The 14236-nt window shown below is 45.8% G+C and overlaps 1 protein-coding gene across 5 annotated transcripts in view; it reads left to right on the top strand.

The window, feature by feature from the left end:
* Positions 1 to 14236, top strand: part of LOC143774540 (uncharacterized) — an 85240-nt gene that overhangs the window by 1220 nt on the left and 69784 nt on the right. For 3 of the 5 annotated variants that reach the window (XM_077262230.1, XM_077262226.1, XM_077262229.1), the window contains exon 2: positions 12790 to 13460. The exons of the other annotated variants lie outside the window; for them this stretch is intronic. In XM_077262230.1, coding sequence (XP_077118345.1) covers positions 12812 to 13460 — 649 coding nt within the window. In that variant the 5' untranslated portion in view covers positions 12790 to 12811. The remainder of the gene's footprint in view (positions 1 to 12789; positions 13461 to 14236) is intronic. 5 annotated transcript variants of the gene reach the window in all.

Genomic DNA, 14236 nt, shown 5'->3' with positions numbered 1-14236 from the left:
TACAGGTGGGATGGACCCTATACAGGTGGGATGTGCCCTATACAGGTGGAATTGGACCCTATACAGGTGGGATGGACCCTATACAGGTGGGATGGACCCTATACAGGTGGGATGGACGCTATACAGGTGGGATGGGCCCTATACAGGTGGGATGGGCCCTATACAGGTGGGATGGGCCCTATACAGGTGGAATTGGACCCTATACAGGTGGGATGGACCCTATACAGGTGGGATGGACCCTATACAGGTGGGATGTGCCCTATACAGGTGGGATGTGCCCTATACAGGTGGGATGGACACTATATAGGTGGGATGGACCCTATACAGGTGGGATGGACCCTATACAGGTGGGATGTGCCCTATACAGGTGGGATGGACACTATACAGGTGGGATGGACACTATACAGGTGGGATGGACCCTATACAGGTGGGATGGACCCTATACAGGTGGGATGGACCCTATACAGGTGGGGTGGACCCTATATAGGTGGGATGGACCCTATATAGGTGGGATGGACCCCTGCGGACGTCACCAGTAGGTTCTCATTCATTTGTAGGAAGCAGAGATCTTGAAAATGTTAAAAAAAAAATGAAGCAAAGTATAATAACTATGATTTACATTTGAAAAAAAATAAAAAATTCTGCTGCCCGAAGTATTTTTGCTGATTTTTACCCATATGAAGTGTCCGGAATCCAGATGCAAAGTAAGAAGATCTGCAGTGCAGTAAAAGTTTTCACAAATGAGAAATGTTTGTTTAATGGTTTTATCCCCTTCAAGATATTTGGCGCAAGTTTACATCAGGGTCGGGAAGGGGTCCCCGCAAAGTTACTTACAGTTACATCACAGCGATTGCGCAGGCTCAGGAGCTGTGCCCGCATGATTGCTGCTCGTAAGTGCTAGCTGAGCTCCATGCCGCCCCAAACTGTTTAACTTCCTAAGTGTCGCGATTTAGGAGGGAGGGGGGCTCCCTGTCCCATGCGAATGGCACACCGCGACATAACTGCAGGTTGCAGATCGTTGTCACAAAAACGTGAAGTCACATGACGGCTTCCAGGTTTGCCAGCTACGGTGACCTGACCATGTCTGCAATACATTATACCAGTGATCAGAGTAATAACAGTTAAAGTCTCATAGAGGGACTACGGAAAAAAAAAGGAATACAAATATTTTTACAATCACAAACTAACAAAAATTATATGAATAAATATAAATACACATCTATGTAAAAAAATAAACAATAAAAGTCACATTTTTGGTATCGCCGCATTCAAAACGACCTGACCTATAAAACTGTCATACTAGTTAACCCGTTCAGTGAACACCCAGAAAAAAAACAAAAAACAATGCCTTATCATCATATCGCCAAAAAAAGTGGAATAAAATGCGATCAACAAGACGAAGGTAAATAAGCATGGTACTGCTGAAAACGTCATCTTATCCCGCAAAAAACAAGGCGCCATACAGCTCCGTCAGAGGAAAAACAAAAAAGTTATATAAAATAATAAAATAAGAAAGTTATAGATCTCAGAATAAAGCGATGCCAAAATAATAATTTTTTTCTATAAAATTGTTTTTATTGTGTAACCAAAAAAATGATATAAATGTGATATCGCTGTAATTTTACAATTTTACCATACGTGGAACCGCATTAAAGAAAAACAGTTCCTGAATTGCTGGTTTTTGTTCATTCTGCCTCCCAAAAATCGAAATAGAAAGCAATCAAAACAAGGAATGTGCACAAAAATTGTACCAATAACACGTCAATTCGTCCTGCAAAAAAACAAGTCCTCATGTCACGGATCCCACCGTGCTGCCAACAAAATGTCACAGATCCCACCAATGTGTCACGGTTCACGGGGAAGATACCTTTATCATCCCCATCACTCACACCAATTTGTCACGTACCGGGGTTGTTTGGTTGCCCCTGGTTCCTTCTGAAGGGGATTTATCTATATACCGCTTCCCAGTTCCGGTTTGGAACTTGCAGCTCTCTGGCGCCCCCCTTACCCTCAGGTCAGTCGAGGTACTGCACCTAGGATACTTAGTCGCCAGAAAGGCTGCCTGCTATGTACTGGCTATTGGGCATGCTACAGCGAGGGTTGTATAGCTACTCCCACACTGGCAGGAACAATAATTATCAATGCCGCCGTCGCTACCAAGCCTCCCAAACGCGCAGAACAAAATATGCTGCCACCAGCTTCGATTAACGAGTCCGGAGCCAACCTAAATCAGTGGCGTAATTCACTTCAGAGGACGCGACAGTTCGTTTAGAGCATGGAGAGACAAGCTAGTAATCTTATATTTTACTCCAAAAACAGTTAGGCAGTGTTTACAAAGTATAAAAAGATATTATAAAGAAGACAAAATCATGTGTACATTGCAATTACAAATAAACAGGGACTAAAATTGAAAAGAACACTTACATGTCGTTATGTCATTTTATCTCATGACTGGCTGTGGGCTGAGGAGGAGAAGGACGACCATATATATCTAGATGCATGAGGACAGCTGTTAGCATTAGGTTAACTTAGGTTAGCTGTTAGGATAGCTGTCTAGCGATGTGCCATTCGGGAACTATCCGACACAAAGAGCCAGCTCCCTGCTGTGAACGATGGGAGCCGGCACCCCAGTGAGAGCCACTAAAATCCCTGAATGGCTCTCACAGGGCGTAAAATCCAGGACTTCAGCAGGCGTAACTCTGCCCACCTGAGCAAAACTCCACCCACTCTTCAATTTAATTGGTTCCTAGCAAATGGGCACAGTTTCTGCGGTGAGCGGAGCCATGAGAGCTGGATCACCAAAATGAGCTGGACTGCCCATCACTACATACACTCACAACTCAGCAGGGTTAAGATATGCCCTCTCGTTGTGACATCGCTGAGTGGGCTGAGTTATGACATGCACTACTCTCTTCTTTACATTTTGGTTTCACCAAACAAAGACATTCTTGGGAAAGGGAGGGGGGAACGAGGGGCTTGAATTCCACTGGGCTGCAGCAGAGAAAAGAAGGAAGTTTGAATCTGCAGCGTGTGTGTCTGTGCCATGGTACCTTCTAGAACTAAGCTCACAATATGGCATATTCACATTATCGTGACACGTCACATTACTTTGTTGGCCAAAATCTGGAAAATTATAGCTCTCAATATACGGTGATGCAAAAAAAGGTGTCTTTTAGTGCGTGACAGCAGCCCAACATAAAACCCGCTATAAATCTGGTATTGCTGTAATGGCACCGACCCGAAGAATAAAGTCGCCTAATCACTTAACACTGCACGAGGAACGGCGTAAAAAATAAATAAATACCAATTCTTCACCTGCTGTTGATTTGTCCATTCTGCCTCCCAAAGATTGCAGTAAGGCTTGGCACACATTTAACCTTCGCTCTACGCTGAGCGCTTACACTGGAGTTTATTATTTATTTATATAGCACCATTGATTCCATGGTGCTGTACATGAGAAGGGGTTACATACAAATTACAGATATCACTTACAGTAAACTAACAATGACTGACTGATACAGAGGGGCGAGGACCCTGCCTTTGCGGGCTTACATTCTAAAGGATGGTGGGGAAGGAGACAGTAGGTCGAGGGTTGCAGGAGCTCCGGTGTTGGTGAGGCGGTAGCTCCGGTAGTGGTGAGGAGGCAGCGCGGTCAGTACAGGCTGTAAACTTTCCTGAAGAGGTGGGTTTTCTGGTTTTGTCTGAAGGATCCGAATGTGGTTGATAGTCGGACGTGTTGGGGGCAAAGAATTCCAGGGGATGGGGGATATTAGGGAGAAGTCTTGGAGGCGGTTGGCTGAGGAGCGAATAAGTGTGGAGGCAAGAGGGAGGTCTTGGGAGGACCGGAGATTACGTGAAGGAAGATATCGAGAGATTAGTTCAGAGATATATGGAGGAGACAGGTTATGGATGGCTTTCTAGGTTAGTATTAGTAATTTGAACTGGATACACTGAGGGAATGGGAGCCAGTAAAGAGATTTGCAGAGGGGGGAAGCAGAGGAGTAGCGAGGAGAGAGATAAATTAGGCAGCAGAGTTAAGGATGGACTGGAGAGGTGCAAGAGTGTTAGCAGGGAGGCCACAGAAAAGGATGTTGCAGTAGTCGAAGTGGGAGATGATGAGGGCATGCATAACCATTTTAATAGATTGAGGAGAGGACATATTCTTGAGATATTTTTGAGCTGGAGGCGACAGGAGGTGGAAAGAGCTTGGATGTGCGGTTTGAAGGACAGGGCAGAGTCAAGGGTTACTCCGAGGCAGCGGACTTCCGGTACAGGAGAAAGCGTGATGTCGTTAATTGCGATAGATAGGTCAGGTAAGATCTATGAGATGGTGGAAAGATGATGAGTTCAGATTTGTCCATATTGAGTTTGAGGAAGCGAGAGGAGAAGAAGGAGGATATGGCTGAGAGACACTCTGAGATTGTGGACAGCAGAGAGGTGACGTCTGGGCGAGAGAGGTAGATCTGAGTGTCATCAGCATACAGGTGGTACTGGAATCCATGGAACTTTATGAGTTGTCCCAGGCCAAGTGTATAGATTGAGAAGAGTAAGGGTCCTAAAACAGAGCCTTGGGGGACTCCAACAGAGAGAGGGTGGGATGAGGAGATAGTGTGGGAGACGCTGAATGTGCGGTTGGAAAGGTATGAGGAGATCCAAGATAGGGCGAGGTCTTTGATGCTAAAGGAGGAGAGGATCTGCAGTAGGAGGCAGTGGTCAACTCTGTCGAAAGCAGAGGACAGGTCTAGAAGGAGGAGTATAGAGTATTGTCCGTTAGCTTTGGCTGTAAGTAGGTCATTAGTAATTTTGGTCAGGGCTGTCTCAGTTGAGTGATGGTGGTGGAAACCAGATTGTAGATTGTCAAAGAGCAAGTTAGATGAGAGGTGGGAGGAAAGTTCAGCGTGGACGTGCTTCTCCAGGAGTTTGGAAGCGAATGGGAGCAGCGATATTGTGCGATAGCAGTTGGATGAAGGGTTGGCTTTTTAAGGATATGCGTAATTGTGGCATGTTTGAAAGCCGAAAGGAAGGTGCCAGAAGTTAGTGATAGGTTGAAGAGGTGGGTTAGGGATGGGATAAGAGCACGGTGAGGTTGGGGAGGAGGTGGGATGGGGTCGAGCGCACAGGTGGTGAGGTGCGATTTGGAGAGGAGACAATTAAGCCCCCCTTCAGTGATGTTGGATAGGGAGGTTATGGGGGTTTGGGCATTGGTCTGGTATGCAAAGGGATTGTGGTGGTTGAACAATGAAGATTTGCCCAATCTTATTTTTAAAGTGTGTGGCAAAGTCCTCAGCAGGGATGAGGGAGGTTGGAGGGGGCAGTGGGGGGCGGAGGAGGGAGTTAAAGGTTTTGAATAACTGGGGTTGTAGGATAGGGAAGCTACGAGGGTTGTGAAGTAGGCCTGTTTAGCAGAGGTGAGAGCAGATTTGAAAGCGAGTGTTGCCTGTTTGAATGCAGGGAAGTCGTCTTGCGAGTGTGTTTTCTTCCAACGCCTTCTCCTCAACCCTGGACACTTGCCGGAGCTTTTTAGTGATGTTATTGTGCCAGGTTTCCGTGTAAATTTCTGAAATGCATGATTCAGACAGAACCCCCGACGGAAGAATCATTATAATGAGGCAGATGGAGGCACTGTGGACGCCATCTGACCTGTGATCCTGTGGTGTCGTGAGCAAGCGGTCTTAGAACTGAGGGGAGAGTTGTGTACTGGGTGAAAGATTTTGTCTTTGTGTTCTTGCCTGTAATATATATGGTTTTGAGGCTCTCGCCACCATTGGAACTCTGTTGTGAATTTGGATTCTGGGCTCCCCCGGTGGCTACTGGTGGAATTGAACTGGTGTCTTCATCTTCTCTGTTCACCTGTTCCCATCAAGATGTGGGAGTCGCTATATAACCTTGCTGCTCTGTTAGTTGCTTGCCGGTCAACAATGTTATCAGAAGCCTCTCTGTGCTTGTTCCTGCTCCTAGACAACTACTAGATAAGTTGGACTCTTGTCCATGTTTGTTTTTGCATTTTTGTTCCAGTTCACAGCTGTAGTTTCGTTACTGTGTCTGGAAAGCTCTTGTGAACAGGAATTGCCACTCTGGTGTTATGAGTTAATGCCAGAGTTTTAAAGTAATTTCTGGATGGTGTTTTGATAGGGTTTTCAGCTGACCATGAAAGTGTCCTTTCTGTCTTCTGCTATGTAGTAAGTGGACCTCAAATTTGCTAAACCTATTTTCATACTACGTTTGTTATTTCATCTTAATTCACCGCCAATACATGTGGGGGGCCTCTGTCTCCTTTCGGGGTATTTCTCTAGAGGTGAGCTAGGACTAATATTTTCCTCTGCTAGCATTATTTAGTCCTCCGGCTGGTGCTGGGCATCTAGAATCAACGTAGGCATGCTACCCGGCCACTGCTAGTTGTGCGTTAGGTTTAGTTCATGGTCAGCTCAGTTCCCATCTTCCAAGAGCTAGTTCCTTTATATGCTGATGCTATGATCTCTTGCCATTGAGATCATGACAGTTTGACCGGCCCACTAAAGGGTTAAAATCCTTGGCTGAGAAAGGAGAGAAATAAGTAGTCTGCTGAAATTTTTTTTTTTTTTTCTCTCCTTCTAATCTTTGAATGGTTCTGTGTCCACCTGTTTGTAATGGATCTTCAGAGTGTAACTGCAGGTTTGGATAATCTCGCCACGAAGGTACAAAATTTGCAAGATTTTGTTTGTCATGCACCTGTATCTGAGCCGAGAATTCCTTTGCCGGAATTTTTCTCGGGGAATAGATCTGGGTTTCAGAATTTTCGAAATAATTGCAAATTATTTTTGTCCCTGAAATCTCGCTCTGCCGGAGACCCTGCACAGCAGGTCAGGATTGTGATTTCCTTGCTCCGGGGCGACCCTCAAGACTGGGCTTTTTCATTGACACCAGGGGATCCTGCGTTGCTCAATGTGGATGCGTTTTTTCTGGCCTTGGGGTTGCTTTATGACGAACCTCATTTGGAGCTTCAGGCAGAAAAAACTTTGATGTCCCTATCTCAGGGGCAAGATGAAGCGGAAATTTACTGCCAAAGATTCCGTAAATGGTCTGTGCTTACTCAGTGGAATGAGTGCGCCCTGGCGGCGACTTTCAGAGAGGGTCTCTCTGATGCCATTAAGGATGTTATGGTGGGGTTCCCTGTGCCTGCGGGTCTGAATGAGTCCATGACAATGGCTATTCAGATCGATAGGCGTTTGCGGGAGCGCAAACCAGTGCACCATCTGGCGGTGTCCACTGAGAAATCGCCAGAGAGTATGCAGTGTGATAGAATTCTGTCCCGAAGCGAGCGGCAGAATTTTAGACGGAAAAATGGGTTGTGTTTCTATTGTGGTGATTCTACTCATGTTATATCAGCATGCTCTAAGCGCACTAAAAAGCTTGGTAAATCTGTTTCCATTTGCACCTTACCGTCTAAGTTTATTCTATCTGTGACCCTGATTTGCTCTTTGTCATCTATTACCACGGACGCCTATGTCGACTCTGGCGCCGCGTTGAGTCTTATGGCTTGGTCCTTTGCCAAACGCTGTGGGTATGATTTAGAGCCTTTGGAGACTCCTATTCCTCTGAAGGGGATTGACTCCACCCCATTGGCTAATAATAAACCACAATACTGGACACAAGTAACTATGCGTATTAATCCGGATCACCAGGAGATTATTCGCTTTCTGGTGCTGTGTAATCTACATGATGATTTGGTGCTAGGATTGCCTTGGCTGCAATCTCACAACCCAGTCCTCGACTGGAGAGCTATGTCTGTGTTGAGCTGGGGATGTAAGGGGGCTCATGGGGATGTACCTGTGGTTTCCATTTCATCATCTATTCCCTCTGAAATTCCTGAATTCCTGTCTGACTATCGTGACGTCTTTGAAGAATCCAAGCTTGGTTCGTTACCTCCGCACCGAGAGTGCGATTGTGCCATAGATTTAATCCCGGGTAGTAAATACCCAAAGGGTCGTTTATTTAATCTGTCTGTGCCTGAACATGCTGCTATGCGAGAATATATAAAGGAGTCCTTGGAAAAGGGACATATTCGTCCATCGTCATCTCCCTTAGGAGCCGGTTTTTTCTTTGTGTCAAAAAAAGACGGCTCTTTGAGACCATGTATTGATTATCGGCTTTTGAATAAAATCACTGTTAAATATCAATACCCATTGCCGTTGCTGACTGATTTGTTTGCTCGCATAAAGGGGGCCAAGTGGTTCTCTAAGATTGACCTTCGTGGGGCGTATAATTTGGTGCGAATCAGGCAGGGGGATGAGTGGAAAACCGCATTTAATACGCCCGAGGGCCATTTTGAGTATTTAGTGATGCCTTTTGGTCTTTCAAATGCTCCGTCAGTTTTCCAGTCCTTTATGCATGATATTTTTCGCGATTATTTGGATAAATTTATGATTGTGTATCTGGATGATATTCTGATTTTTTCGGATGACTGGGACTCTCATGTCCAGCAAGTCAAGAGGGTTTTTCAGGTTTTGCGGTCTAATTCTTTGTGTGTGAAGGGTTCTAAGTGTGTTTTTGGGGTACAGAGGATTTCCTTTTTGGGATATATTTTTTCCCCCTCTTCCATTGAAATGGATCCTGTCAAGGTACAAGCTATTTGTGATTGGACGCAGCCCTCTTCTCTTAAGAGTCTTCAGAAATTTTTGGGCTTTGCTAACTTTTATCGTCGATTTATTGCTGGTTTTTCGGATATTGCTAAGCCATTGACCGATTTGACTAAGAAGGGTGCTGATGTTGCCGATTGGTCCCCTGATGCTGTGGAGGCCTTTCGGGAGCTCAAGCGCCGTTTTTCCTCTGCCCCTGTGTTGCGTCAGCCTGATGTTGCTCTACCTTTTCAGGTTGAGGTCGACGCTTCTGAGATCGGAGCTGGGGCAGTGTTGTCGCAGAAAAGTTCTGACTGCTCCGTGATGAGGCCTTGTGCCTTCTTTTCCCGTAAATTTTCGCCCGCTGAGCGGAATTATGATGTTGGGAATCGGGAGCTTTTGGCCATGAAGTGGGCTTTTGAGGAGTGGCGCCATTGGCTTGAGGGGGCCAGACATCAGGTGGTGGTATTGACTGACCACAAAAATTTGATTTATCTTGAGACCGCCAGGCGCCTGAATCCTAGACAGGCGCGCTGGTCATTATTTTTCTCTCGGTTTAATTTTGTGGTGTCATACCTACCGGGTTCTAAGAATGTTAAGGCGGATGCCCTTTCTAGGAGTTTTGAGCCTGACTCGCCTGGTAACTCTGAGCCCACAGGTATCCTTAAGGATGGAGTGGTATTGTCAGCCGTTTCTCCAGACCTGCGGCGGGCCTTGCAGGAGTTTCAGGCGGATAGACCTGATCGTTGCCCACCTGATAAACTATTTGTTCCTGATGATTGGACCAGTAGAGTCATCTCTGAGGTTCATTCTTCTGCGTTGGCAGGTCATCCTGGCATTTTTGGTACCAGGGATTTGGTGGCAAGGTCCTTCTGGTGGCCTTCCCTGTCACGAGATGTGCGAGGCTTTGTGCAGTCTTGTGACGTTTGTGCTCGGGCCAAGCCTTGTTGTTCTCGGGCTAGTGGATTGTTATTGCCCTTGCCTATTCCTAAGAGGCCTTGGACGCACATCTCGATGGATTTTATTTCAGATCTGCCTGTTTCTCAGAAGATGTCTGTCATCTGGGTGGTGTGTGACCGTTTCTCTAAGATGGTCCATTTGGTTCCTCTGCCCAAGTTGCCTTCTTCTTCCGAGTTGGTTCCTCTGTTTTTTCAAAATGTTGTTCGTTTGCATGGTATTCCTGAGAATATCGTTTCTGACAGAGGGACCCAATTCGTGTCTAGATTTTGGCGGGCATTCTGTGCTAGGATGGGCATAGATTTATCTTTTTCGTCCGCTTTCCATCCTCAGACGAATGGCCAGACCGAGCGGATTAATCAGACCCTGGAGACATATCTGAGGTGTTTTGTGTCTGCTGACCAGGATGATTGGGTTGCTTTTTTGCCATTGGCGGAGTTCGCTCTCAATAATCGGGCCAGCTCTGCCACTTTGGTGTCCCCGTTTTTCTGTAATTCGGGGTTTCATCCTCGATTTTCCTCTGGTCAGGTGGAATCTTCGGATTGTCCTGGAGTGGATGCTGTGGTGGAGAGATTGCATCAGATCTGGGGGCAGGTGGTGGACAATTTGAGGTTGTCCCAGGAGAAGACTCAGCTTTTTGCCAACCGCCACCGTCGTGTTGGTCCTCGGCTTTGTGTTGGGGATTTGGTGTGGTTGTCTTCTCGTTTTGTCCCTATGAGGGTCTCTTCTCCTAAGTTTAAGCCTCGGTTCATCGGCCCGTATAAGATATTGGAGATTTTTAACCCTGTTTCCTTCCGTTTGGACCTCCCTGCATCCTTTTCTATTCATAACGTTTTTCATCGGTCATTATTGCGCAGGTATGAGGTACCGGTTGTGCCTTCCGTTGAGCCTCCTGCTCCGGTGTTGGTTGAGGGTGAGTTGGAGTACGTTGTGGAGAAAATCTTAGACTCTCGTGTTTCCAGACGGAGACTCCAGTATCTGGTCAAGTGGAAGGGATACGGCCAGGAGGATAATTCTTGGGTGAATGCATCTGATGTTCATGCCTCTGATCTGGTTCGTGCCTTTCATAGGGCCCATCCTGATCGCCCTGGTGGTTCTGGTGAGGGTTCGGTGCCCCCTCCTTGAGGGGGGGGTACTGTTGTGAATTTGGATTCTGGGCTCCCCCGGTGGCTACTGGTGGAATTGAACTGGTGTCTTCATCTTCTCTGTTCACCTGTTCCCATCAAGATGTGGGAGTCGCTATATAACCTTGCTGCTCTGTTAGTTGCTTGCCGGTCAACAATGTTATCAGAAGCCTCTCTGTGCTTGTTCCTGCTCCTAGACAACTACTAGATAAGTTGGACTCTTGTCCATGTTTGTTTTTGCATTTTTGTTCCAGTTCACAGCTGTAGTTTCGTTACTGTGTCTGGAAAGCTCTTGTGAACAGGAATTGCCACTCTGGTGTTATGAGTTAATGCCAGAGTTTTAAAGTAATTTCTGGATGGTGTTTTGATAGGGTTTTCAGCTGACCATGAAAGTGTCCTTTCTGTCTTCTGCTATGTAGTAAGTGGACCTCAAATTTGCTAAACCTATTTTCATACTACGTTTGTTATTTCATCTTAATTCACCGCCAATACATGTGGGGGGCCTCTGTCTCCTTTCGGGGTATTTCTCTAGAGGTGAGCTAGGACTAATATTTTCCTCTGCTAGCATTATTTAGTCCTCCGGCTGGTGCTGGGCATCTAGAATCAACGTAGGCATGCTACCCGGCCACTGCTAGTTGTGCGTTAGGTTTAGTTCATGGTCAGCTCAGTTCCCATCTTCCAAGAGCTAGTTCCTTTATATGCTGATGCTATGATCTCTTGCCATTGAGATCATGACAGAACTCCAAAGCTGAGACTTTTTTTCTGACCCTTATTCTACTATCTCAGGTTTTCAGCACATGTCCTGCACTCGTTATGTGGTGCCAATGTTTTTCCTGGTCGCCCAGTTTAACCCCGAAATATACATGGTAAGCGTTACGCACAGTCACATATATTTGTCCTGTGTCTGGGTATCGTAAAATATCCACAAATAGAATACATCAGGATCATTCCTGCAACGTGAACGAACTGTTCGAGGGTTGGATGACTTATTCAACAAAAACCTTTTTAACATCGTAAATTGGCTGCGACTTGTAAGCTTCTTACATGCTGTCGGTTTTCGTGCTACTTACATAGCCATAAAATGTCGACATCAGCAGTTTTTAACTGCTTATTAAAGAGAACCTGTCACCGGGATTGATCGATATGTGATCCGGTCATCACCTTTCAGGACTGATATACAACGTCCTATAATGCTGTATGTCTGCCCCCGGCAAGACAAGAAAAAGACCTTTTATTATACTCACCTGTGGGTCGGTCCGAAGGGCGAAGGGTGTTGTTGGTCTTGGTTCGGCGCCTCCCATCTTTTTGAGATGCCGTCCCCTTTCATGCTACGTGTGGATGACGCAACCCTATGTCATCCGCACAGTCTCCCCGGCATCAATCTCCTGGGCAGGCGTACTTCACTGCTCTGACGAGGGAGGGCAGAGCAAAGTACTGCAGTGCGCATGCGCTGGGAAAGGTCAATGAGCGCCGGCACATGCGCACTGCCGTACTTCAATCTCCCCTAGTCCGTCTTTAACATCAAGATTTAAGATTTAATTAAGCAATTGTTCTGGCACCCATCGTCCCCTTGCCATGTCAGCTGAGGGCCTATCGACGGCCCCCATCAAAGCTTGGTGCTCCTCAATCTTGGTACTTTTATTAAACCGATCCATAGAAGCCCTTTTTCAACACAACTTCAGTCAGCATGTTACTGGTGCTACTGTGAGCAGCCTCTGTGGCCTAAACATGCTACCATAGCCTGTAGTGTCTCCAGACTTGTCTCCCATCAAGCCCATCTGGGACGTCAAAAGGAGCTGTCAGCAGCAGATCTTGATGATTTGTACAAGTACGTTCAGTGCGGAAGAACATTCTTTAGACAACTGTTAATAACCTCATTGCTAACTGCCAAGACGTATAAGTGCGGGTTTTTCTGAACATGGCTGATATTCCATACTGAATAAATTCAGATGTTTTGAAAATTTTGTTTCCATGCTTTCATTATTTACACAGACATATTACGGGTATCTATCCTGTGATTTCCATCATTTCGACTTGTACTTTTTGGTGTTGCAATTTCAGTGTTGAGGAGAGTAGGGAAAATCTCATTTATTTTTTTTCTCTCTTACATACAGGACAATTTTGGGGGGCAGAATCATGCCTAGCTGTTTGGTAAACCAATGTAATAGCAACACTGGAAGAAAGGGCCAAAGTGAGCAGATAATTTTGCACCCCTTCCCTAAGAATATTTCAAGAATAACAGTATGGCTCCAACAGACCGGACAGATCTTTAAAGATCTAAATGCTCTGGCCCAGAAGATATTGGATGGGAACAAACAGAACAAATATCGTCTGTGCTCGCTCCACTTTACCCCGGAATCATACATCATCAATGTCAACCATCGTGGAAAATCTTTGAGTTGTCATGCCGTTCCCTCTATTTTCCCAAATGTCAAAGAAGGAGAAAATGTCATTGAAGAAAATTTGAAGAAAAAATATGTGAGAAGAGAAAACATACAAATAGATGCGGAAAACCAGAGCCTCCAACATTCTTTGATAGAACTTCCAACTACCATAACTATCCAAAGAATAAAGGTAGAAGAGGATCTTCTTCAGGTCTATCCCACCAGCTTCAGTAATGGAAGACTATATGCTGAGGAAGAAATGTTCCAGGATGTGGAAATTACAAAAATTGGATTTTGCAACACTGAAACCCAGACAGATGACACGCTATCGAATTTCCCTCTTGTTTTTAAAGAGAAGCAAGCGGTGGGATCTGATGTTCTGGACAAACCGCCCTCGTCCGGTGCGTATCGAGTGTTTTTCCAATGTTTCCAAGCAGAGATGAGATTTGCAGGCAGCGGTCACGTAAATAGTCAGTGAGCACTAGAGCATTGCAAACCTCTTCCTCTTCCATGCTGGCCTTCCCTGCTCCAATTTTAATTAGCCAGATGGGCACAATATCATGGGGCACCATAGCAGAAGTTCTAATTGCCCGTCCCTAAAAAAAGAAAACATAATATTCGGTGCGGTCACAGAAGAGCAAACCAGTATACAGAATACCAAATAGTATAATGTCCCCCACATAGTCCTGCAAATAGTACGATGGTCCCCACATAGTCCTCCATATAGTATAATGGTCCCCACATAGCACTTCACATAGTATAATGGGCTCTACATAATCCTCCATACAGTATAATGGTCCCACATATTCCTCCATACAGTATAATGGGTCCCGCATAGTACTCCATACAGTATAATGGGTCCCACATAGAACTCCATACAGTATAATGGTCCCTGCATTGTCCTTCATATGGTATGATGGGCACTGTATAGTCCTCCATACAGTTTAATGGTCCCTGCATTGTCCTTCATATGGTATGATGGGCTCTGTATAGTCCTCCATACAGTATAATGGATCACACATAGTCCGCCGTGCAGTATGATGGGCCACGCATAGTCCTCCATGCAGTATGATGGTCCCGCATAATCCGCCATGCAGTATGATGGGCCTGCATAGTCCGCCATGCAGTATGATGGGCCCCACATAGTCCGCCATGCAGAATGAAGGGCCCCGCATAG

This window comes from Ranitomeya variabilis, chromosome 5 (genome assembly GCF_051348905.1).
Source record: "Ranitomeya variabilis isolate aRanVar5 chromosome 5, aRanVar5.hap1, whole genome shotgun sequence".
NCBI lineage: Eukaryota > Metazoa > Chordata > Amphibia > Anura > Dendrobatidae > Ranitomeya > Ranitomeya variabilis.
The sequence above is the reverse complement of the archived record's forward strand: the minus strand, read 5'-3'. Positions and strand labels throughout refer to the sequence as shown.